General features: G+C 46.3%; 1 protein-coding gene across 3 annotated transcripts in view; it reads right to left on the bottom strand.

Annotated features, from left to right (window-relative positions):
• VTI1A (vesicle transport through interaction with t-SNAREs 1A) overlaps nucleotides 1-26,170 on the bottom strand; it is a 382,574-nt gene that overhangs the window by 11,006 nt on the left and 345,398 nt on the right. For all 3 annotated transcript variants that reach the window (XR_004430534.1, XM_033182828.1, XM_033182758.1), the window contains exon 8: nucleotides 1-1,556. This exon is cut by the window's left edge. Coding sequence is in view for 1 of the 3 variants with exons in the window: in XM_033182758.1 (XP_033038649.1) it covers nucleotides 1,463-1,556 (94 nt within the window). In the remaining 2 variants the exon portion in view is untranslated. The remainder of the gene's footprint in view (nucleotides 1,557-26,170) is intronic.

Consider the following 26,170-nt stretch of genomic DNA (forward strand, 5'->3'; position numbering starts at 1 on the left):
TGGTTTTCTTCTGAGTTGGGAAAAATATCAAGCACTACATCCAGGTGATCTTGATCCATGGGCACAGGTGGTTAGCATTTTTGATGAAGAGAACAGGTTTGCTTTTCAAGGATTCAAAGCTTCTAATTATATTCCAAAGACAGTACGGACCAGTAAGTGCCTATGAAGTCTTGAGAAAAACACATTCTGCTTTGTGACTAGGGGGGAAGCGACCTCAGCTTGGGCAACTTTTAAGCCTGATCACAAATGAGCTCATTTTGAACGCAATTCCTGGTTACCTCAGACAGAAAGAAATGAAAAGAAAAAAAAAATCACAAAGCATATTAGAAGTTTGAATACATAGTGAATTCAGGAAAGGCTTGCTAACATTTGTTAGCTAAAAAACCCAAGCCGTTCCTTTTGTAACAATCCACCATCCTCTATTCTTTTAAAGGAGGTTAGGGAACGTTTTCCGTGAAGTTTATCTCTGGTGGACCCTCCTATAGGACTCTCCCATATTTATAATCACATTTGAAATTTCACACTGATGGAGTCATGTTCTTGCTCTTACTGAAATATTCATGGTCTCTTTACATACTGGAATGGATGTGGAGAGAACCTTGTCAGACCTTTTGCATGTAGGAGGACTGCTTTTGGCAGTGCAGATATTAAAACCGAAAGGATACAGAGATGCTTACACAGGTCAGGGAAGACGAGGTCACAATTAAATCCCGTGCCAGGGCTCACTTTGCCAGCAGATTCTGGGGAGTATGGGATTTGGGGAAGGCAAGGAAATATTTCCTGAAGCCAGTAATCAAAGTTGTGAACAGTGAATATTGGGCAGGCTCAGCAAAAATATTCTTGGGGTTTCAAAAAAAATTATGCAATAGAAAAACAGGGAAGGTGCTAAGTCAATTTCCTGTACCACTGACATTAAATACCGACCTTTACAATGAAAGCACTCAAGCAGGTTGATGACCATATTCATGAGGCCTGGGTAGGAACAGGGCTGGCTTGCCGGACTGGGTCACTGACTCCATCCCCTGCTTTTTGCTGCCTTTTTATCCTCGGACATCACAGAAGAGCTTTTCAGCAACAAGAGGCGTGTGACAAACAGAAGCTCTCGTGACTGACTCATCATGTCCTCTCCCAAACCACGGCCCTTGACACGTCCCAAGGGCTAAGAGGAGTGTCACCGGGCTATTTTGGCTAGTTGATGACATTAGCAAAAAGGCAAATAAACATTCACCTTCCCCTCTAAAAAACGAATCTGGGTGAAGACAAACCTCGAAAAGGAAACCAACCCACATGCAAACAGGAATAGAAAATATTTTTACACTCTTTGCACTTCAGCCCAACGGCGGTGAGGGAGAGAGAGGGTCACCCGGGGCCTGTCAGTGCAACAGAATGATTCATGTGACCATTTTGTCTTAATTACTCAGAACAAGCTGTTGTTGCTGTTTATCAAGGGAGAGCAGATACATCAGTGTCTTCTGACAGAAAAAGTGATCGCCATCAGGATGGTGATGACCACGACGATCCCTAGGATGACGAGCAGGATGCGGTTCTGGATGATTCTAGGAGACAGCAAAGGAGAAAAAACACACACAGATAAGTGGAGGGCCTTCCCACAAATGCCGTCCGAGGCCAGGGTGGCTAATCAAACGGCAGCTTCGCAGGTGGGGGTGGGGAGCGTGTGCGTGCGTGTGCGTGTGCATGTGTGTGTGTGTGAAGAGAGATCACGCAGCTTTCTGGTTCTACAAACGATCCACGAGAAAACGAAAGACTCCACACGATTGTCACGCTGCCCTCCGAGAAATGCTTACTGCAAAGCGAAGGCGAATCAAATGGCTCTCTAGGCTCAGAATACCATGTAGTCTCTTTAAGCGATCAAGGGCCCCTTGCGAGCTTCTCTTTTTAATTTAAAAGGTGAGACAAGCCTCATTTTTTTGCAGTGTTTCCTGTTAAAGTAAAAGACTCCAAGGAAACACATGTCAGTAAGGTACTTACCTGCATAAAATACCTGGGGAAAAGTAAAAGAGAGACTAAGGAAGAAAAGGATGGAATTGAGAAGCAAGTGTCAAATGTGCAGCTTAGGCTGTGAAACCGTCATCTGTCACTGCGGCTCACGCTCCGTTACGCCACGAGGAAACGTTATATTTGCTCCATAGCAAAAAAGATGGAAATGAGAAATATACAATGTACTCAAGGTGCCTGTTGTGCATCTGTTGCTGGGCCCTCACCTCCAGGGATTCTACCCTCCCTGGGTTCTGGCTGGGCTGCATGCTGATGGGGAACCAGCAACTCAGAAGGGGGACCAGAGTGGAGACACACGCTCCCAGATGCCTGCAGAGAGCTTCTGATGAGGTTGTTTCATAATTTGTTACCTCATTCGGAGAAAAGAGGTCGAACATCAGAGTGCTTTGTTGAGAGTTTCAAAGGGAACCTAGGTCAAACAGCCGTGCCCACGCTCGCTCTCACAGAGCCGCACGGAAATAGAGACATAGGCTGGCTGGCAGTCTAGCCAGCTATCTGTTCAGCTTAAAACCCCACGGCAAACCCCACCCAGCCCTCCTCCAAATTTCAAGCAGCAAAAGGCCTCCTGCTCTATTCCAGTCTCCAAACACTGGCCATGGGTATTCCATGGGGAGGAGCTGGGGGGATGAAGCCGGGCCCCCCACGGAACAGAGACCCCACACCCCTACTTTGTATCTTCACACACAAAAATATTTGCAGGGTATCTGCAGCCTTTTCTAGTTCCTAGATGAGTTTATTTCCTGGAAGGATGACATCAGGTTGTAGTTTTAGTAGGATTCCTCCTCACCCGTCCCCTCCTTCTCCAAACCTAAACGGTGGAATGGAAACTGTCATATCAGACCAACCAACTCCCTTGTGGCCCCCTAAAAGGACGAGCTCCTTCTCCTCCTGACAGGTTACAAAATGATCACATTTGCTGACACGTCTTCCGCAAAACTGCCTTGGTGCCTCTGTCCACTCTCCTCGCAGGAGATGAATGGCCCACTTGGTTCTCATTTATCACGCAAGGCTCGGCTAAGATCTGTCTCGTTTAGTTCTTCCCTTCCCCACTAGAAAGTCTGCACTCCGACATTAATTCTTCTGTGATGACAGCTAATTCAGACTTAACAGGCCATACTTACTCAAGAGGCAGGAAGATTCTCTGTCCCCCAAATAAATAAATAAAAACAGGACTTCATGGCTTATTATAGGGAGGCTAATTATGAACACTGATCGGTGCTACTTGGTGGCTCTGTTTAAAACCTAAATTGATTTTTTTCCCCCTTTTCTCTGGAAAGGACAGAAGTCTTCAGAACAGTCCCTACACATCCCATTTGCCCAAGTCACTGTCAAAATCTCTATTTACCACAGTCACCCTCATCAGACTTGCAACGGAAATCAGCAAAATTGAAACTCAGCAGTGAAACAGATTAAAAGCATGAAAACTCTTTAAAATTCTGCCTACCGTAATCTACAGTAGTGTGTCTCTTGTACAGCTTGGTTGACAACCATTTTATTTGTGGGTTGAGGACCCCAAGGCATCCATGATGCTAATTTAGAAAGGATTAACTGTGGGTGTTACTTGTTCAATCTGAGGCATGGTAAGAAATATGAATACACAGGAATCCCTAAATCCTCAGCTCTTTCCTAGCTTTCCTAATTGGGCCTCACCCCCTCCTTGGTGCGCCCACAGGGCCTCCCTAGCCTTCCTAATTGGGCCTCACCCCCTCCTTGGTGCACCCACAGGGCCTGGTGGCTTCCCCTCCACCGCCCGCTTCCAAGGGCCCAACCTGTGTGGACTGGGGCCATGCAGATTCACCTCTACCACCCCAGCACATGGCACCGCTGCTGGCACACAGGTATTCAAGAGAACTGCCCAAAGAGTGATCATGAAAGAACGCAGTCTCTGGTAACTGTAATCTTCCATTCAAAGGACAATGGAGAATAAGTCTGTGCAATTAATTTGCAGGAAAATCTCAGGGAGTCTGCATGGAAAAGACTAAAGTTCAAAGTTGAAGCAAGCCCCGCCAAAGATGAAACTTCCCACCATCACGCCTTCTCAGAGTACTACTGGGTCTTCTCCCCAAGCTAGAAGGAACTCCTGTGTGCTGGGTTGGGGCGGGGTGTCAGCAGGAAAGGGCATTTGCTTTCAAACCAAATACCGGCAGACATTTGGGAGGCAGAGTAGATGGGGGTGGGGAAAGAGTTGGAACAGAGAGAGCTCTAAGTAAGCTTGACTGGCTGGGCCGTCCACCCAGCTTTGGATCTCAAAGGAGTTGTGCAAATGTGGTCCCCCCCTCAGGACCAGAAAAGTGAACTCTCAGGGCATCTGGGTGGATAGGACCGAGCCAGTTTGGAAGGGGGAACTACAGGCTGGCATTGGTGGACCCCATCTGTGAGGAAGCCTAGTTGCAATTGCAGCCAGGGGCTGCCGGCCCATATTGCTGTAGGCAAAGCAGAAAGGAATGCAGAGTTTGGAGAGAATCAGAAAAACCAGCCAGGCCAAGGGGTTCCCAGCTAGTGAGATGGTGGCGAGGGAACTTGGGGAGAAGCCCAAAGTAACTTCCTCCTAACTTTGGGCAAGCGGGGAGCTTTCTGTTGAACTAGGTCTGCAGCAAGCCGTCTTAATCTCCCTTTTGAAAATGCAAAGTGTGTTTACCCAGTAAATAATTTAAGAAAGAATATACACTTGAAAGAAGACATCCATTGAAACAGCCAGGCTAAATTGCCTCCAGGCAAAAACTTGTGCATTTGCATGCTGCATTCTATTAAATGAGCACACTGTGGCTTTAAAAGAATGCAGAGCCAAAATAAAAGGAATGTGGGCCCGAAACATCAAGGATTCTCCAAGTTTACATTATGAATCACAGTGCTGTTGATACAAGATGAATTAACCATTTACTTTGAGGCTGAACTCACAAAGTACTATTGAAAGTACTGATCCCCATGTGGAACCCAGGGAGCAGTTAATCTTTCCATTGCCAGTCTCCTCCCAGCCTGGAAATGAGCTCCTGCGTGTGGCAGCCGGAATCACAGAAGGCTGGTTCCAGTGCAGGGGGCAGGCGCGGCACCTGGCACAGTTCTCTGCTCTTGCTCGAGGAGTCCAGGAATTCCACTGGAGCAGGCATTACGAGTGTTCTCCAATATCCGGTTCTCCTCTACTTCCAGGCATGGATGCACTCACCTTAATGTTAGGCGTGGTCTTGGAACTAGCTTTGGCTAAAGAAATGAGAGCAAAAGTTCTGAGTGTCACTCCCAGGTGGAGGCATCTAACTTCCAGTGTTTGTCTCTAGCTGGCTCTTCCTGCGGTTTTGATCGTGGGGGTGACTGTATGGTTCCAGAGAGTGCAAGTTACAGGACGGTGGTAACATCTTCTGCCCGGATCCTGCAGTCATCATGTAAAGAGCCACTGTCCTGGAGACAGGTGTGTCTCCTGGGAGTGTCACACTCCTAGGTGTGTCACACCTAGACTTGCGTTGAGCCATTGAGGACTGGGGGTTGTTTTTCACTGCCGAATACCATAAGCTACTCTGAGTGATACGCTACTGTCCGCCTCTCAGACAAGAGGAGGCATCTGGCCAAGCCAAGAGAGGCTCTGGTTTCATGTATTTCAGAAGCCAAGGTATCATGAGGACTGATAAGATTTTTTTTCTTTTTCCTTGAAGAACAGGTTTTTGCCTCTTGGTTTTCAAGAGCTGGGAAACTTTCCTGACCTCTTGGTCACGACATTTTTCACTGAAGAATCAGGAGCTTCTTCCAGCCAGTGCTCCTGTGTATTGATGAGTGATGATACCACGCACGAGGCCTCACCAGGCCTAGCCAGGCGTCTGCTTCCTGTGTATAGCAGATCTACAGTGGCTGCGTTCGTTTCCCTATTCCACACAGCTCACGCTACCCCAGCTCCAGGGGTACTGAGGCTGCAATGGTCAGTACATTCCATGACCCTGGCCATGGTAACTGGACCAGGAGCAGGCTTGTGACTGAAGCCCGTTCAACAGAGTGGATCTCAGCAACTTTGCTTGAAATGCCGGGTCACCTGGACAGTTTGGTGTGTGGGTGTTAGGCTGGATCCACTGCAGCCCTTTTGATTATTGAGGGAAGGCAACCCAAGAAAGAAGCTGACCGACAGTGGGCAGAGAAATAGAACCCCAGTCCCGAAGACAGAGAACTTTAATTTTTATTTATCTATTTATTTTTTTTGAGACGGAGTCATGCTCTGTCTCCAGGCTGGAGTGCAGTGGTGCGATCTCAGCTCACTGCAACCTCCGCCTCCCAGGTAGCTGGGATTACAGCCTCAGCCTCCAGAGTAGCTGGGATTACAGGCATCTGCCACCACGTCCGGCTAATTTTTGTATTTTTAGTAGAGATGGGGTTTCACCATGTTGGCCAGCTTGGTTCCAAACTCCTGACCTCAGGTGATCTGCCCACCTCAGCCTCCCAAAGTGCTGGGATTACAAGTGTGAGCCACCGTGCCAGGTCGACAGTGAACTTCTTTTTTTGTTTTAATCAAACCACCCTTTCTTTGGACTTTAACTTATATGAGAAAATAAACTGACTTTATTTTCCAAAGTCAGTTTGAATTGGGTCTTCTGTTATTTAAGACCAAAAAGCATTTTTCGGTTGAGTCACCCTGATTCCAAACCAAGTCCTTGATCTATGACATACGTGCATTCTTCCCTCCTCTTCCAAGAGGCATTTCCTGGCTATGCCCCTCTTGTATTCTCCCATCTCCCTACGCATCTCTCTTTCCAGTACATTGACTACAGTCCCCAGTAAAAAGTGGACCTTCCACAGACCGAATTTCCTTTGTCTTTTGTATCCCTGATGCCTAACACAGAGCTTGGCATAAATGTTCTCAAAAAATGCTTGCTGAGTGAAGAAATGAGAGACTCTACCTACATGTGCTCAGGGTCACGTAGTTACTGTTCTCCTGATTTCTAAGGGCTGCTTGTAGACAAGCACAGCTTTAGGACTTAGCTGTTAGCCACTGTCCCATTAAGGATGCCAGCAGAGTCCCAACTCTTTTACAAGCCTGTATTCATTAGCTGGAGAGTGGCAGACACTTTACAGGTTCAGAGCCGCATCCTGTACCTGCCTTCCCGCCTGGCCGACTGGCCCTGAATAATGATGCCCCACCTTTGGGGTCTGACAGAACAGTAATTAGCAACCGTGAAAGCATGGGATAAATTCTGAGCAAATGAGCCCGGATCTGCTTCTCTCTGGGCACTTCCCAAAACATGGGCCAAGGGAAAGCTCTTTAAATTCTATATCCAATTCAACGTTAGTATTCACCAGAAAGAAATGAAAATAGGAGTAGGAGAAACAGTTGATCGTCATCTGCCTCAAACACTCACTTTAATTGGAAGGGTTATTTTCAGAGCTGGGGACATGTTTGCCTCTGAGCTAGAGTTGTGTGGTTATCATGCTGCCTACTAATGCCCATCTTGGGTCTTCTATGTCCTGCATCTCTAGGAGGAATCTTCAGCCCCATCCCAATAATTCAGGGAGGCTGACCCCACTCTGATTCCACAGGTGGGCATAGGACCCAGGTAGGCCCAGCCAATTATAGCTCTCTAGCTGTTGCACTACCCTTTGCTCAAGGATTGGTCTGCCACCCAAGCCAGATGGAGTTCCTCTTGGGATTCTTACTGGAAAATCAGGAAAAAGATACTGTCTTTACTGAGATTGACTGTCAGGACAGTGAGAACCTGGAGCTGCCAAGGACCATTCTTACTACCGTACTGGACGAGGCTGCCTGAAAGAAGCCGACACTAGAGGAATGCAGAGCCGAGAGATGAAGAGAAAGAGACGGATTCCTGAAGACATATTTGAACCCCTGCTTCCTCTTTCTGCTGTGTGTCTGAAACCTGAAGAGTCACACTTCAGCTTCCCAGTTACAGGAGCCAAACAATTCCCCATTGACTGGAGCAAGTATGGTTGGGGATTCTCTCACTTTCTTTTCTTTTTTTAATTTTTTTAATTTTTGAGACACAGTCTCGCTTTGTCAACCAGGCTGGAGTGCAGAGGCACAATCTCAGCTCACTGTAACCGCCACCTCCTGGGTCCAAGTGATTCTCCTGCCTCAGCCTCCTGAGTAGCTGAGATTACAGGTGCTGCCACCAAACCAGGCTAATTTTTGTATTTTTAGTAGTGATGAGGTTCCGCCATGTTGTTGGCCAGGCTGGTCTTGAACTCCTGACCTCAGGTAATCTGCCCACCTCAGCCTCCCAAAGTGCTGGGATTACATGCATGAGGCACTGTGCCCGGCCTCTCACTTTAAATCATACTGACTGTACTGGATTGAACAGTGTCCCTGCAAATTCATGTCCACCTAGAACCTCAGAAGGTGACCTTATTTGGAAATTCATGTCCACCTGGAACCTCAGAAGGTGACCTTAGTTTTTATTTTTAAGAGACAGAGTCTTGGCCTATTGCCCAGGCTGGAGGGCACTGGTGCAATCATAGCTCACTGCAGCCTTGAACTCTTGGGCTCAAGTGATCCTCCCGCCTCAGCCTCCCAAGTAGCTGGGACTACAGGCATGCACCACTGCACCTGGCTAATTTTTAAATTTTTTGTGCCGGGCATGGTGGCTCAAGCATGTAATCCCAGCACTTTGGGAGGCTGAGACGGGTGGATCACGAGGTCAGGAGATCGAGACCATCCTGGCTAACACGGTGAAACTCCGTCTCTGCTAAAAAATAAAAAAAAAAAAAAACACACGCTAGCTGGGCGAGGTGGCAGGCGCCTATAGTCCCAGCTACTCGGGAGGCTGAGGCAGGAGAATGGCGTAAACCCGGGAGGTGGAGCTTGCAGTGAGCTGAGATCTGGCCACTGCGCTCCGGCCTGGGCGACAGAGAGAGACCCCGTCTCAAAAAAAAAAAAATTTTTTTTTTTGTAGACACAGGATCTCACTTTGTTCCCCAGGCTGGTCTCGATCTCCTGGCCTCAAGAGATTCTCCTGCCTCGGCCTCCCAAAGTGCTGGGATTACAGTCACGAGCCCCATGCCGAGCCACCATGTCCAGCTTGGAAATAAGGTCTTTGTGGATGTGATTCATTAAGGATTTTTTTTTTTTTTTTGAGACAGAGTTTCACTCTTGTTGCCCAGGTTGGAGTGTAATAGTGTGATCTCGGCTCACTGCAACCTCCGCCTCCCTGGTTCAAGTGATTCTCCTGCCTCAGTCTCCCAAGTAGCTGGGATTACAGGTGTGTGCCACCGAAACCAGCTAATTTTGTATTTTTAGTAGAGATGGAATTTCACCATGTTGGCCAGGCTACTTTCGAGCTCCTGACCTCAGGTGATCCTCTTGCCTTGACCTCCCGAAGTGCTGAGATGACAGGCATGAACCACTGTGCCCAGACTTCATTAAGGATCTTGAGAGGAAATCATTCCAGATTTAGGGTGGCCCTAAATCCAATGACTGATGTCCTTAAAAGAAGAGAGGACAAAGAGGGACATGTGAAGATGGAGGCAGAGACTGGAATGATGCTGCCACATGCCAAGGAATGTTGGGCCACCAGAAGCTGCAAGGGGCAAAGAAGAATTCTTCCCTTACACTTTTGGAGAGAGCATCGCCCTGTCAACTCCTTACCTTCAGACTTCTAGTCTTTGGAACTATGAGAGAATAACTGCATTTAAGCCACGATGTTATGGCAGCCCTAGAAAATGAATATACGGAGTGCTCAGATCCAGACCATCATATGGAGCTGGTGATCTTATCTTGGGTTTCATGATGACTGTTCTCCATGTCTCCAACTTCTTCCCCATGGCTGCACTGCACATTTACTGTGGATCTACACTAAGTCCTCCTCCAAAGGACAGGTCAGTCCCAGCTGAGTTCACAGAAGCTTTGCATGCAGCTGTGGGGCTCACAGTCTTTGGGAGCTGTTGATTCTTACATCTCAGAATAAGAATTTCCATTCATGAGCAGAGCAGTTTCCTGAAGTCATGTGAGATAAGGGGACTGAGGGGGCATGTGCCACAACACTCATTTCACAAAACTCCTGCCTCTGGAATAGGCCATTTAAAACAGGAAGAAGGCCAGGTGCAGTGGCTCATGCCTGAAATCCCAGCCCTTTGGGAGGCTGAGGCAGGAGGATCGCTTGAGCTTAGGAGTTTGAGACTAGCCTGGGCAACACAGAGAGACCCCCATCTCTGTGAAAAAAAAAAAAGGCAGGTGTGGTGGCATGTGCTTGTGCTCCCACCTACTAAGGAGGCTGAGGCAGGAGAACTGCTTAAGCCTGAAGTTGAAATCGCAATGAGCAATGATTGCATCGCTGCATTCCAGCCTGGGTAACAGAGCAAGACCCTATCTCAAAAATAAAAAAATAAGGCCGGGCACGGTGGCTCACGCCTGCAATCCCAGCACTTTGGGAGGTGGAGGGGGGCAGATCACCTGAGGTCAGGAGTTTGAGACCAGCCTGGCCAACATGGTAAAATCCCATCTGTACTAAAAATACAAAAATTAGCCGGGTGTGGTGGCAAGTGCCTGTAGTCCCAGTTCCTCGGGAGGCGGAGGCAGAATTGCTTGAACCCGGGAGGTGGAAGTTGCAGTGAGCCAAGATCTTGCCACTGTACTCCAGCCTGGGTGACACAGTGAGACTCCATCTCAAAATCATCATCATCATCATCATCATCATCATCATCATCAAAATAGGAAGAAAACTAGATGCTGTCCCTGGGCCAATCTACCAAGCCATCATTAGCCACTAGTAGCCCCAGCTGGCTAACATCAATTTAGGTGTAGTCAGTCATCCGAGAGACCTGAGGGACTGGGACATAGGAGGGATGAGTTTTGATGGGCAGGGAGATGAGCACTTTCTCCAGCAAGGAACCAAGGAGCCAGAGCCAGTCCCTGAGCCCTGGCATATCTAGATTAGGTCCTGACTGCAGACTAGAGTTGCTTTGCCCTGTTTCTAAATTTTTCTTAATACTTAGAGCTTAACAGGAATCAGCCAACTCTGTAGAGGGCCAGACAGTCAGTATATTAGTGTGCTAGGGCTGGCATAACAAAGTCGCACAGACTGGGTGGCTTCAACAACAGAAAGTGATCGTCTCCCAGTTCTAGAGGCCAAAGTGCAAGGTCAAGGTGTTGGCAGGGTTGGTTCCCTGAGAGAGCAGTGCAAGGGTCTGATCCATGCCTCTCTCCCAGCTTCTGGTGGGGTGTCAGCTATCTTTGGGGTCCCTTAGCTTGTAGATGCATTCCCTCATCTCTGCCTTTGGTTTCACAAGGTGGTATCTCTGTGTGAGTGCCTGTGTTCAAGTTTCTCCTTTTAATAAGGACACCGGTCACATTGGCTCAGGGGTCCACCCTATTCCCGTACCTCATCTTAACTAATTGCATTTGCAAAGACATTATTTCCAAATAAAGTCATATTCTGAGGTACTAGAGGTTAGTACTTCGACATATAAATTAAGGTGAGGGGCTGCAATTTAACCCATAACTAAACATTTTAGGCTTTGGGGACTCCACAGTCTGTCACAACTACTCAGCTTTGTTCTTGTAGTGTAAAGCAGCCAGTGACGTATGTCAATGAATAAGCATGGCTGTGTTCCAATGAAATCTTTATTTACAGACACTGGAATCTGAGTTGTATAATTTTGAATCTGTATAATTTTCACGTGTCAAAAATTCTTCTTTTGAGTTTTTTTCAACCATTTAAAAATGTAAAACTACTATTAGCCTGTGGCTGAAACAGGAGGAAGGCTGGATAAGACCCACTGTCTGTGATTTGACCACTTGTGATCTAAAAGCTAAAAGCTACTGGCTGGGCACAGTGGCTCACAACTGTAATCTCCACACATTGGGGAAGCTACGGTGGGAGGATCGCTTGAGGGCAGGAATTTGAGACCAGCCTGGACAACATGGTGAGACCCAAGTCTCTACAAAAAGTAAAGAAGAAGAAAAAAAAAAAAAAAAGCCGGGCGTGGTGGGGCACACCTTTAGTCCCAGCTACTCTGGAGGCTGAGGTGGGAGGATTGCTTAAGCCCAGGAGTTCAAGGCTGCAGTGACCTGTGATCGCACGACTGCACTCCAGCCTGGGAGACAAAGCAGGACTCTGTCTCAGGAAAAAAAAAAAAAAAAAAAAAAATCTAAAATGTACCTAGGGCGGCCCTCCTTGGTTGAAGAATGTGGTGGTCTTAGACAAGGCGTGAGCTGCACAGACAGGTCTGGCAGGTCTGGCTGAAGTCCCTCTGAAGAACAAAGGAAACACAGAGTCCCTGCCCTATGGGAACTTATGGTGTCACAATGAGCAATCAATGAATGACAGAAGCCTCACAACAAAGGCCGCAATTAGAGTAATGCCAGGGCCGGGACAATGTGTTGTGTGCCCATAATCCAGTATTTACCTGGGGCGACCTAGAGCAAGTCACCCCATGACATTTGGGTTTCAGTTTCTTCCCAAACAAAATCAGCAACTCATCAACCACCCCAGGGAGGAAGGAGAGGATTAGCTCATTAAAGATTTTAAAGCACTTTGAAAAGCTCTTTACATGTGTGCAGTTGGCAAATCATTCTGTAAAAGGAGACGGTATTTCAGGAAAGGTGAGAGGCACTGGTTGTCAGAGGCTGGAGAAGCTGCCTAGGAAACTTCCAGTGGCTGGATGGGAAGGTGGAGGCAGTAATCCAGGAAGCTGCTGCTTCCCAAGCCTGCCAGGCCTCTGGTTCCCACAGGCTGGTATCCATCTGGGCCTCATGCTGACAGTCTCCCGAGCACAGCCGAGCCTTCTCTCCCACAAACATCAAAAGGGAGGGGAGGGCATGGCATTGGCTGGCTCAGGGATACCTTCCCAGCCTGGGAAGGCAGCCAGCAAGTACCTGTCAGAGCCCACTGATAAATCTGATGGGTTTTGATCAGTAATGTGTAGTTACATTGCACTCTATGTTGCCAAATGTGTACATCAAATTTCAGCCTGGGCACCATGGCCACTGCCATTCTTAAATACGGACTTGACAATGGCAGGGGGCCTGCAGAGTGGCTTTGCTGGCTGCAGACTCCCAGATAGGATCAAGGCAGCTCGCTTCAATCAAAGGGCTTGGAAAGAACTTGAAGAGAATTAAATAAGGATGTTCTAGAAATGTAAGGTATATTTAACTCCTCACAGGTCTGTAGATGGCTAGAGCTGAAAAAGGCCTCCACGCCCTAGTCTAAATTCTTCATTTTATTTTATTTTTTTAGAGACAGGGTCTCACTCTGTTGCCCAGGCTGGTGTGCAGTGGCACGATCACCGCTCACTGCAGCCTTCACCTCCTGGGCTCAAGTGATCCTCCCACCTCAGCCTCCTGAGTAGCTGGGATCACAGGTGCACATCACCACATCTGGCTTAGATTCTTCATTTTAGAGTTGAGGACACTGAGGCCCTGAGAGGGGAAGATATGTGCCCAGGGTCAGCTACCTGGGGCACAGCCAGGTCTTCCGGCCCCAGGCCCACTTTTGTTTCACTATCACACTCTTTCTCATTCAAGTGGTCACTGCCTCTCACGGTGTCTGTACGTGACAGCAACTCAAACCCATCAGTGGCCCCACCTCTTCATAAGCCCAACCCAAACCCACTTCTCTCTAAAATGAAGAAGGAAGCTGGGTGTGGTGGCTCGTGCCTGTAATCTCAGCACTTTGGGAGGCCAAGGCGGGTGGATCACTTGAGATCAGGAGTTTGAGACCAGCCTGGCCAACAAGGTGAAACCCCATCTCTACTAAAAATACAAAATTAGCTGGGCGTGGTGGCACATGTATGTAATCCCAGCTACTTGGGAGGCTGAGGCAGGAGAATCGCTTGAACCCAGGAGGCAGAGGTTGTAGTGAGCCAAGACTGAACCACTGCACTCCAGCCTGGGCAACATGAGCGAAACTTCATCTCAAAAAATAAACAAATAAAATAAAATAAAAAGAAGACGGGGCATGGGATGACTGGGAAAAGTGGTCCCCAACTGCAGGCCAAGGCTGAAGTGGGAAAAGAAGAGTAACATCAGAAGGAAGCTTTTTTCTTAAAACCAAGATTACTCAATTTCGAGGCTGCCCTTTTCTCTGAGAATATGCCCTTTCCACTGTTTCAGTGTCAAAATGTCCCTTGTTTTATGGAGTGATGACGAGTGTAGATGGCAGGGTTTTCCCCCAGTGTCCTTCTTTGGACATTGGAATTGTACTCTCCCTTGGAAATTACTCTGTCTTACTTGGCAAAATAAATAGTGGACAATCTTCCAATAGGCCTGTACTTAAAAAAAAACGAAAAGGTCAATTCCAAGAAATCTGAACGTCTGTAAAGTATGGGGCTAGAAAATCCCACCCAGCAGTACTCTTCGGTGATTCTTCTAGAGAATGCGGCCGCAACAACATCCGCTGCAGCGAGGACAGCTGCAGCCATGGCAGCAGGGATGCCTGCAGGAGCAGCTCAGGTTGGCTGGGCTTTACTCCAGGCCAGGCGCTGTTCTGGCATTTTATACACTGTGCCTGAACCGTCACCACAACCCTCTGAGCTGGGGCCTATTATCATCCCCATTTTTACAGAGGAGGTAACCGAAGCCTCAACCCACTTCCCCAGCCCCATCTTCTACCACCGTACAGCACACAGATCATTATTTATATAACCGTGTGTCTTAGAATCTTTACTAGATCCTTCTTGGTTCTTTGATGGAAGAGTCTTGGATAGCTTTATATTGTTTTCTATATTCACAGTCATTGAGTACACAAACTTATTTTTACGTTTTTTTTTGAGACAAGGTCCCCGCTCCCAGGCTGGAGTGCAGTGGTACTGACCACCACAGCCTCAACCTCCCGGGCTCAACAGGCTGGAGTGCAGTGGTACTGACCACCACAGCCTCAACCTCCCGGGCTCAAGTGATCTGCCTCAGCCTCCCGAATAGCTGGGACCACAGGTGCACGCCACTATGCCTGGCTAATTTACAAAACTTTTTAGTAGAGATGCGTCTCCCTATGTTACCCAGGCTGGTCTCAAATTCCTGGGCTCCAGCGATCCTCCTGCCTTGGCCTCCCAAAGTGTTGGGATCACAGGTGCGAGCCACCACAACCAGGTGCAAGTTTATTTTTGTTGGTAGTGCAGGGCACTGATTAACCAAAGTCAACCAATTCTTCACTTAGTGCCTAATGTAAATACGCAGTACATTACTAAGGTAATATTCATTTTATTCTGCAGCATATTTCATCAGCTTTCTTTAATCACTGGCACATTGCCTGTCTCCTTTCAGCCTTTTAAGGGGCTTACTTTATGTCTTCTAGGTAAACGCGTGATCACCTGATCCCTCACCAAAGAGTCTGAGACAGAAAGAATGGCAAGTGTTCTCTGGGAGCTGCCAATGACCTTGTAACACACGATTTTTTATTTTTACATAACATATGGGTGAGGGGATACACTACAGAAAGAATCAGGTCTGCTGAAGATTTATTGTAGTGGATCTGTTGGAACAGAGTTCTAGGCAGAAAGAAAATCAGATGGAAGAACTAGCTAGGCTCACTGTGCGAATCTGCGAAAGGACTACAGGTCCTTGAGTTTCCCCATCCATGAAATGGTAATAAAGGAAGCTCTCCCAAGTATCTTCCGCAAGGTTTGTGAAGATCTGTATAACTTCCGGACAGACTTAAAAAGAAAGTATCTTTTTCTGGTTTATTGCATACAAGATGTCATTGAATTTTTATAACTATCCTTATGTATTAGGACCTAGATCTGACGGCTCAGGCCTACCCAGGGAAAAGGCCAGGCCCACTCCAGAGGTGGCCCTGAAAGTTCTCAGCCCAGGGCAGACGTGATGGGTGTCTGGGCCAGGATGACCCCTCCCCAAACCCCAGCTTTAGGTACTCCTCACTCTCCCACTTCCTGCTGGCCATCCTGGGAAAATCTGCTGGAGAAGGTTCTCCACCCCTACTGAGTCCTGACCCTTTATTGAGAAGTAAACTTACTGCCCTGCTGAACCAGTAACCCACCAAGCTCTTTCCTGCATGAAGGTCCCTCATCCTTTTCAGCCTCCAGAGAAACCACAGACTACATTCGGGTGGAGGTTGAGCTCATTTTTGGAGCCAACTTGCTTGGATTCGAATCTAGGATCTACCACACACCAGTTGTGCAGCATTGGTTAAGTGACTGCATTCCTTCTCTGAGATTACATCCTCTTGACTGGTTTACTGTGAAAGTGAAAATGTTCTTTATGCAGTGATAGTAGGAGAAGATGTCCCAGAGTCTTTTCTTGGACATTAGAAATGTAGTCTCTCATTGGAAATTACTCTTTCTTACTTGGCAAAATAAAGAGTGAACAATCTACCATCAGGTCTCTATGAAAGAAAACGGTACCAATACAAGGAATTGGCATGCTCCAAAGAGCCAATGCTGTGCTTTCCCTATACTGGTAAAATGGGGCTAATAATAGCAGCATTCTGTTAATGAATTACATTAATAAATAAATGGCTTAATTCAATGTGAAGTGCTTAGATCAGTGCCTGGCCAACGGTAATTGCTCAATAAATAACTATAGGAACTATTATTACTCCACTCCTATCATACTCACCCATCTCCCCACATTAGTTCTTGAAACTCCTCCTTGTCTGGCTGTACCCCCTCATGCAGGCAGCCTCCTGCTTCAGGTGCCTTGCTCTGAAAGCCTGCAAATCCCTCCTCAGATTCCTGCAGATGACCAGGGCTCAACAGGGCACATCTGGTCTTAGTCCTGATTAGCTTGGATTGTCCGGTCCAGGCTGAGCTACTCGCCTGGAATCCCTGCCTTCAGCTCCTCTGTGGCTCCGTGAGCTTCCCTGGGGATACTGCCTGACGGCCAAGATGCCTCTCCTGGAACATACTGGTGAAGACTTGGCTGCCTTGGCTTTTGTGATAGGCTTTATTTTCCCTAAGATCTGACATTCGATACTTACCACTTAAGAGTCATTTATTTAACACCTTTTTCTTTCCTGATGTCAGAAAGGAAAAACATTCTGGCAGAGGCTTATCAGCCACCTGCATCTCTGTCAACTCTTGGGGGATGTGGTTACGTTTTCTAGATCCTAACATCATAACTGTCTCTCTCTCTCTCTGGGCTCCAGGGCCACTGCTCGTTGCCTAGTGCCCCCAGCCCAGGTGGAGGGGTGTCCAGCTGTGGCTAAGCCCTGGGCTGCCCTGTTTTCTTAGTTGGACATTGAATGAGACTGCTGCAGAGTGTGTGCTGTCTGTTCAAACTTGTCATATCTCCTTCATAATGTTAAACTGACTTCACATACCCCAAAGCAGCATTAATCAGATCTGAGCAGGTGAACTCTGGGTTAAGAACGCCTCCCCCCAAGGCTCATTAACGATAAGCAGGATGATTGACTCATAGTTCTTAGGCTGGGAGGAGGGTGGGGTGGGGTAATGATCAGATAACAGAGCCCCCAGGTTTGTGCAGGTGAAGCCACATCACCTGCCAGCCTGGGAAGGCGTATCCTTCTCTCTAACCAAGGAAGAAAGTCCTGTGAGGGTGGGGGAGATCCAGTCTGCAGGCTGTAGGCATCAGGGGCAGGGACTGGGAGAACGGGGGCACCGGCCCTTTTTCTAAAGCGAGGGGCTGCTGCTGACTGCTGTTGGGACTGAGACCTTCTGATTTGCCAAGATAAGCCAGAAATGGTGTTCTCTTTGTGAAATCTCCCAAGTTTTAAATATTGGCAACTAAGTCAAAGTTTTCCAAAACACTGGATGGCCAAAGAAAGCACATCTGTGGGGTAGACTCACCCTGTGAGCCTTCAGTCTGCGACCTCTGACTAGTTATTAAGGAAGAAATTAAAAGGAAGAGGGAGTGGTGGTGAGCGCCCTGCCTTACCCTCCTGGAGACTCCCCTGGAGGCGGGAAAAGCCCAGCCCTCCTGACCCCGTGGCTCTCAGAAGCCTGAAGTTCAGCCTCTGTAGCAGCATCAATAACCAGGGTCTACACTGAGATCATCCAACTTAGCCCATAACCGATTCCTAACCGTGGAGTCAAAGGCCAGGGAGGGGTCAACAGGAGCCAGAAACCAGCTTGTGCGTGCCTCATGGACTCTCACGAGAAGCATAAGCAGAGGTCAGGGCTGGACCGCACACCTGCAGCCCTCTGACCTTGGCATGGTCTGTAGCACGTGGCTGGAAAAGCCCAGCTGGTGACTCCTGGGGAGAATGGTGTGCATTTTCTATGCAGCGTGTTAGGGGTCAGGAGGCCTGGAATGGGAAGGCCAGAGGTCTCTCTTGGAGGGTGAGGAGCAAAGGCAGCCTTGTAGGGTTGCCTCTACCTACAATTTGCTGTGTAATCTTAGGGAGAACAAATAGTGCCTCAGTTTATCCATCTTTAAAATGGCAGTAAACATATGAGAACCCAGCACCCTTGAGGATGGGCACCAAGAACTGTATTTGTGGACTTGATAAAGACAAAGAAAACTAGTTGCCAAGGAGTAGTGTGGCCTTTGATCCTTTGATCACTCTCTCAGGGCCTGTATTTGGCAGCAATGAGTAGGAAAATCACCCATGAATTAGGAGGGATCTTCATACAGACTAAGTCAAAAGGCAGCCTGCGTCTTGCAAAGAGAGAGTGAACTTTCACTCTGTCATTCTTTGGGGACATTCCCTTCAAGCTCCCTGGCCTTAATTTTCACAGATGATGGTGATATGTGACCCCCTAACTGGCTACTAGACAACACGATGGCCCTTAAGTACCAATAATAAGGCGTTTCCACTCCAGGTCCTTAGCAAAGGGAACAACCTGAAATTCTCTCCTGTGGAAGACGTGTTGAAAGCCCAGCCGAGAGACAGTGTTGGCTGAGGAGCCGAGTGAACTGGGGTCCACCTCTCCTGCTGGAGGCTCTGAGGTCGACCCTGGAGCAGCTGAGCCCCCTGAGTGTCCCATCTGCACAGCGTTGCTTTGGTTCACAGCCGCACTGACCTAACACCGCCAGCCTGAGGAAAGGAGGACGGTCAGAGCGCCCTGCAGGGCTCACTGTCCTCCCTGGAAGGATGCTTTGGAGCCTGTTGTTTACTAACCTGCACAGTGTGTGTCCCTGTGAAGAGGTCCCACGAGAAAGTGTTGTCTGTCATCAGAGTAGGAGAAAAAGCTGAGTTTCTATCTCACAGATACTGACTCACATAGCTGAAACCATTGCTCTCTCCACGTCGGCCGCCAGAATGCCCAGAGAGAAACCTGTGGGCCACCTCTTACAAATGTATAGGTGATTCCACAGTTTGTATACTGGTCTCCCCATTACTTCATTTTGTAAATATTCAATCTTATTGTCTTGCGTATATTTAGGTAAATGCTCTAATTCCTTTTGGGACCAAGACAGGTTCATACACAGGCACTGAAGAGGTGAGAAAACAAACAGACAAAAAATCATCACTTTATCACAGATTGGCTACTTTAATGATTCTGCCTTTAGTTTCCCTCCTGTCCCCCAAAATTCTGTATCACTTGGAATGTGAGTTTTCAGATTTACTAAAACAATAGGATATCTTACTTTTTTTTTTTTTCTTCAATTTCCTTTCATGGCCAGCCAGCATAGAGAGGTTTCTAGAATGAACCCAAACTTGGGACTCGGGGTCCCTGGGCTCTTCCTGTAGCCAGCTGCAGTGGATTTTGGGTCCTCTTTGTTGGGGGGATTTACAGCAATTGTCTTAACGACATGGACCGCTTTTGTGAAAGCTGCAGGCGTTCCCAGCAAATGTTGGCTGCAATACACTAGCCGGGATGTTGCCACGGTCACGGCCCTTCCTCGAACAATCTAAAGCATATTTCTCTCTGTATATATTTGTTTTTTTAGATGCTTTAAAGCCTGGAAAACAATCATAGCTGAGGCCATTTCTGAGATGGCACTAAAAGAACCTACTCGGAGACAGATAAAAATAATGAGAATCTTTCTGTCAGGAAAGATTTAGAAAATATCACTGGCATTATTAAAATTTAATTTTTCACTCCGCTTTTTGGTTCCCCTTTCCAGTGATAATGAGCAGGACTGCACACCTCCGCCTTGCTAGTACTTGTTTTGTGCAATAAATTCAGCCTTCCAGTCTGAAGACATTTCAGACAACAGTTTTGACTGCTATAGGCTTATTTTTCACCCTGTGCTATGCTTTGAGTCTTCCTATAAAAACCAGTTCATGAGATAATTTTCCACAAGGCCAGTGGAACTAATAAAAATCAATTTTGCCCAACTGGTTCAGAGAAATCTTGGGAATAGCCAAGGCAGAACCGCAGAAAGGGGGAAAAAAAAGGATCAATGTATTCACTAATGGTTTACTTGATAGAGAACTATCAAATGAGCTGACAGGAGATGCTTGGCTATAGGAAATTTCCTTTCAGCCTAAACAGAATGCCTTTCACAGGCCCAGGAAGAACATTCCCTCCCAGGGGTTGTAGTAGAGTGATTCTTTCAAGGACTCGCCCACACCAGGGCCAACTTGGGGCCTGACAGATGGTGGCCTCTGCTTGTCCAGAACCTCTTTTATATGAGAGGAAGCAGTTTTGTGAAGAGGTGGGCTGCATTTTACTTGAATTGTTCCTAGACCATGAGATCAGTGGGTTGGGAATTCATTAGTTCACTTGCATGTCTTAGGTTCGTGAGACCTTCTCACACCCCTCTGCAGACCCATGACAGCTTTCTTTCTGCTTTTTTTTTGATGGAGTCTTGCTTTGTCACCCAGGCTGGACTGCAGTGGTGCAATCTTGGATCACTGCAACCTTGGCCTCCGGAGTTCAAGTGGTTCTCCTGCCTCAGCCTCCCGAGTAGCTGGGATTACAGGTGTCTGCCACTATGCCTGGCTAATTTTTTTAAAAATATTTTTTAGTAGAGTCAGGGTTTCATCATGTTGGCCAGGCTAGTCTCGAACTCCTGACCTCAGGTGATCTGCTCACCTTGGCCTCTCAAAATGCTGGGATTACAGGGGGGAGCCACCGCGTGTCACCCCGTGACAGCTTTTTGATCCCTCATATTGGCTTCTTGGAAATCCAACTGGGATTTCAAGGGGGCACCTCTTTTATAATCAGAACACAAGGCTTAACTATCGCCTAGCTTTCATTACTTCAAAACACTGGTTGAACTAATGGCAAGTCTTTGCACAGAAAGAAAAAGAACTGGAAGGAAACGTGGCCAAGTGTTAACAGTGTTTATATTCAGGTGGTGGGTGTTTTTTCTATCTTTATGTATTTCTACACTTTCTTGAATTACTGTATCTTATTATATATAATATATAATAAGATAATATAATAAGATAATCTCATTATATATATAATAATGATTATTTACAATAATGCTAAACTAAAAATTCAGTATATTGAATAAAAGAAACGTAATAGATTATTTTATTCGCAGTGTTATAAGAGAGTAAGAGGGGTCCGGGCGCAGTGGCTCATGCCTGTAATCCAGCACTTTGGGAGGCCAAGGCGGGCAGATCACTGGAGGTCAGGAGTTAGTTAGAGACCAGCCTGGCCAAATAGTGAAAATCTGTCTCTAACAAAAATACAAAAATTAGCTGGGCGTGGTGGCGCATGCCTGTAGTCTCAGCTACTTGGGAAGCTGAGGCAGGAGAATTGCTTGAACTCGGGAGGTGGAGGTTACAGTGAGCTGAGATCACGCCAATGCACTCCAGCCTGGGTGACAGAATGAGACTCTGTCTTTCAGGAAAAAAAAAAAAAAACAGTAATAGGGAATGTGTAGGAGAAAAAAGAACAAGAGTAAAACATAAATTTTTTTTTTTTTTAGTGATTTCTACTATCCTAAGTCCTTCACTCAAAGTTTTTAATTTAATCCTCATAACAAATCTATGGCAAAGGTGTCAATATTCCCATTTTCCAGAGGAGGAAACTGAGGCTTAGAGAGTTAAGCTATCCAAGATCACACGGCTAGCTGGTGGAAAAGCTGGTATTTGAAATCGGATCTGATGTCAAAGACCACATGCAATACAATGGTGAGGAAAATAACAAGTCACAGAATGTCTTGCTTCCTAGCTCTAGTTCCAAACGGCTGTGATGCCAGGTGAGTCACTTTGCATTTATGATTAAAGTCAGGGACAACAACATCTGTCCTTTTTTCCTACCTCGTGGGTTCTTGTGATACTCGAATTAGATTGCATGTGTAAAAGCAGAGAAAACACAATGTTCTCCTCAAAGGAATATGGTAATATGATAATATTTCATATATTATCGGTGAGTTGAGAGTTGTTACGAATGCTATCTGGGTACTGATAATTTTCAAAGAAAAGCTTATACAAGAGTAGAATTATTACTAAGACTATATGGAACAAATTTGTTCTTGATGATTCAGAAAGTTTAACAGAATCTGACCCCACCCTAGTCATCATTAGGATGACCAATTTTCTTGCTCATAATATATTATGTAAAAAGCAAGTGTTACAAGTAGTATGCATAGTATGATCTCAGTTTTGCAAAAACTACATATATAAATGTAAAACAGAAATTGGAAAGATATACACTGAAATGTAAATAATGATTGTGTCTAGGTGTTGGGATCATAATTTTAATTTTTTATTTATTATTTTATTTATTTATTATTATTGTTTAGAGGTGAAGTCTCACTCTGTTGCCCAGGCTGGAGTGCAACAGTGTGATTATAGCTCATTGCAACCTCAACCTCCTGGGCCAAGCAGTCTTCCCACCTCAGCCTCCTGGGCTCAAGCAGTCCTCCTACCTCAGCCTCCTGAGTAGCTGGGACCACAGGCATGCATCACCACACCTGGCTAATTTATTTTTTGTAGCGATGGGGTCTTATTATTCTGCCCAGCTGGTCTCGAACTCCTGGCCTCAAGTGATCTTCCCACCTAGCTTCCCACAGTGCTGGGATTACAGGCATGAGCCACTGTGCCTGGCCAGGATCATGATTTTAAAAAAATCTCTGATTTTTTGCATTTTACAATTTTTTTTTTTTTTTGCATTTTGCATTTTGATTTGAATTTTGCAAATTTTGGAGTAATAAATATGTACTATTTACAACATAAAAACATCACCTTTTTCCTTGGATAAAATTGCAAAATAAATTCTGAGCTTTGTGGTTGTTTGAGTTCTGGTGAAATAAAAGTTTATGTGGAACACATTTAGAACTTAAAAAGTGAGGGGTGAAGGGTGTGGGCACTTCATCTTCTTCATACAGGTCAGACTTAGTCGGTTGAGGGTTTTTGCCAACACAGCTTGACTGCAAACCATCAGAGGTCAAGAAGCCCGAGAGTACACAGAGCACCTGGAGAGAAAAACCTCATTCCTGCAACTGCAATGACGTCGTATAACATCAGCACCTAGTCCGATTCTAGAACAGTCTGATGGTTTGCATGGTGGCCTTAGAAGCAGAGCCTTGCCTCCTATCAGAGCACACAATCAGAAGCATAGCAGAAAAGCGCCACCCTGTTTGTAAAAACAAGGCCCAGTTCAGAGTTCAAGCAGTGCCACCAAGAAAGCTATTTTTAAGTATCTAATTGCATTTGTAGCATCTGACATTTTGCACACTTCATTTTTATGACTTCAGCATGATACATGTTCCGCAAGACTAACAAACAAAAGAGAGATTAAGTGTGGTACATTGGAGTCATGTTGAATATTCCCAGTATAGAAACATTATAATATGCCCTAGAGATTATTCCAGGGCCAAGTAAAACATTACCCAGTGTATAGAACCTTGGAATGGGGAATACTTAGCAGTGCAGGAGAACGGGAATTTACTTCATTTATTAGGCCAGTATACAGCCTCAGATGCTAACATGCACTGATAGGAAATGCCAACATTTCAACTTGAATCAAGGCTAGAGCCCATAACATCGACACTTTGCCTTTCAGCAGAAGATCACAAACAGCACAAATCTGGGTTTCTTGTACTAATTGGGGAGGTTTTCTAATTTGCTTATGCTATCTGCCTCATGTCGAGCTAATCTTCCTCTGGTTACCTCCTAACGCTGTCTGAAATAATCCGCTTACTCCTGGTCTGTCCGCAGCACTTTATATCAAATAACACTGGCTTCCTTAACACAGCCACAGCAAAAGGCAGCCTCAGCCCCAGCCCTGTGCTTCCACCTCACCGAGTGTGTGACAGTTACTGCCGATGCCTGTAACAGAGCCAGGCGAGGCAAGGAACAAGAGTGCATCATAGGCTTTTGAGTAAGTGAGATTGATGATGAAGTATGTGCTAAACAGCACCAATTAACAACTGAAAGCATAATCTGATAAGCATTTTGAAAAGACTGAGACATAACTTTGCTTTCTCAGACAGGCAGGCAAAATATTTCAGGGTGTCGAGCAGCCTATGTAATTATCACTATCAACATCCAAACTCAGTTCAAAAAAACTTTTTTTTTCTAAATACAGTCCCCACCCTTCCCCTCTTTTAAAAGGCTCATGTAAACATTCACTGACACAGCCAGGAGGCTTCACTGATACGGGCTGGCAATACCACTTTAGTAGTATCATTGCCGTATCGTGACTTGGTTTTTATGAGTTAGGTTTTTGAAGAGTTCTGGGGAAGGAAATGTTGTAATTTTCATAAAGGAGAATAACTCAAAATTCGAATGCTCATAAAACATGTGTGTGTAGGGGTGATTATGCATTATGCCAACAAACAAAAGCAGCGCTGGGCTGGAGTGATTATTTGGGGAAGAGTGTGGTATCAAGGTGAGAGCCAGGCTCGGGTCCCAGGTGGGCTGCTGGGCTGTGTGACCTCAGGCACACAGTGTGACCACACTGTGTGACCACACTGCTTCTGGGCCCTCATTTCCTGATCTACAAAGCATGAGATGTTGGGCACATAAGGACTGGGGGATTTCTAAGACTCCTTCTAACACTAAGAGTCTACAGGGTTTTGTTTGTTTGTTTGTTTTTTGGAGACGGATTCTCACACTGTCGCCCAGGCTGGAGTATTGCGGCGCGATCTCGGCTCACTGCAACCTCTGCCTCCAGGGTTCACGCGATTCTCCTGCCTCAGCCTCCTGAGTAGCTGGGATTATAGGTGCACACTACCACATCTAGCTAATTTTTTGTATGTTTAGTAGAGACAGGGTTTCAGTATGTTGGCCAGACTGGTCTCGAACTCCTGACCTTGTGATACGCCCGCCTCGGCCTCCCAAAGTGGTGGGATTACAGGCGTGAGCTACTGCGCCCGGCTGAGTCTACAGTTTTTAATTGAAAGGTTCTTATTCCTTTCCTCTAAATGTATCTATTCTAAATACGCAATCCCAGCATCTCTTTTCCCCTTCTATGCAACACATCATATTTCAAAGCGTTTCCCTCATATTTTAGGAAGCTACAGAAGGGGGAAAGAAAGTTATATTGTTTAATCCTACTTTATAGGAGTTTGCTTTTTTATTAGAGAACAGACCCAGAAGAGTGATCAGTAAGTTATACGTACCCAAAGTGAGGGGGTGCTGTGGGGGCAAGAAAAAAAGAGGCCGCCTTCAAGCGCCTTGTGGAAATGTATAAAACAAGCAGCGAGATAGTCCTTTGCCAAACACTGTCATAAATTTTTTATTTGGCAGCTAACATTCTCACTAGTTTTCTTGGCAGCAATTGGGACCTTTAGCAATAAAGGTGCAGAAGAAAAATACCTTGTTTAGGGATGTTTTCAACACTTTCTGGGATTTTTCAGAACTTCTGCCTGCAGCACATTTTTACAACTAGAGTCTCCAATCACCTGATGAGTGGGTGGTGGGGTTTAAACTTTTTTCTTCTTTTAAAACAGAATATATAGAGAGAAAGTGAACAAGCAGTGCTACCCCCCTCTGGCCTTTTGGTGAGCATGTCTTTCTTATTTTTTTGTGGTAGGTATTTCTGATAGCCAAGTGCTTAGTCTTCTCTGTCTAGACAAAAAACTGAAAATAATATCAGAATGTACCTTTTGTTGCTCCTGATACTATCTATATTGTATTCCCAGATGACAGAGATAAATGAAAGTGAAACAAGCTGATGACTAGGGCATTTTTCTTTAACAGTTCCGCCAAAAACAGGTCCCACCTGTTGCCTTTGGGTCAGCTAATGGGCCGAGAGCTGCCTGGATTCAAAGCTGATGGGAGCACACGCAGACGGGATCCTGGCAGTTACACCCTGACGGTGAAAGGAATGAAACAAGAGTATGCAGAGCTGTTCACTGCCATACTGGAGAACCTCAAGCACCGAATGCTCTTTGAGGAGGGGTTTTTGGGATTCTGGGGAGTAGAGACCCAAATCCACAAAGATGAGGTCTTTCATTGCAAGG

This window comes from Trachypithecus francoisi, unplaced genomic scaffold (assembly GCF_009764315.1).
Source record: "Trachypithecus francoisi isolate TF-2019V2 unplaced genomic scaffold, Tfra_2.0 Contig01579, whole genome shotgun sequence".
Classification (NCBI taxonomy): domain Eukaryota; kingdom Metazoa; phylum Chordata; class Mammalia; order Primates; family Cercopithecidae; genus Trachypithecus; species Trachypithecus francoisi.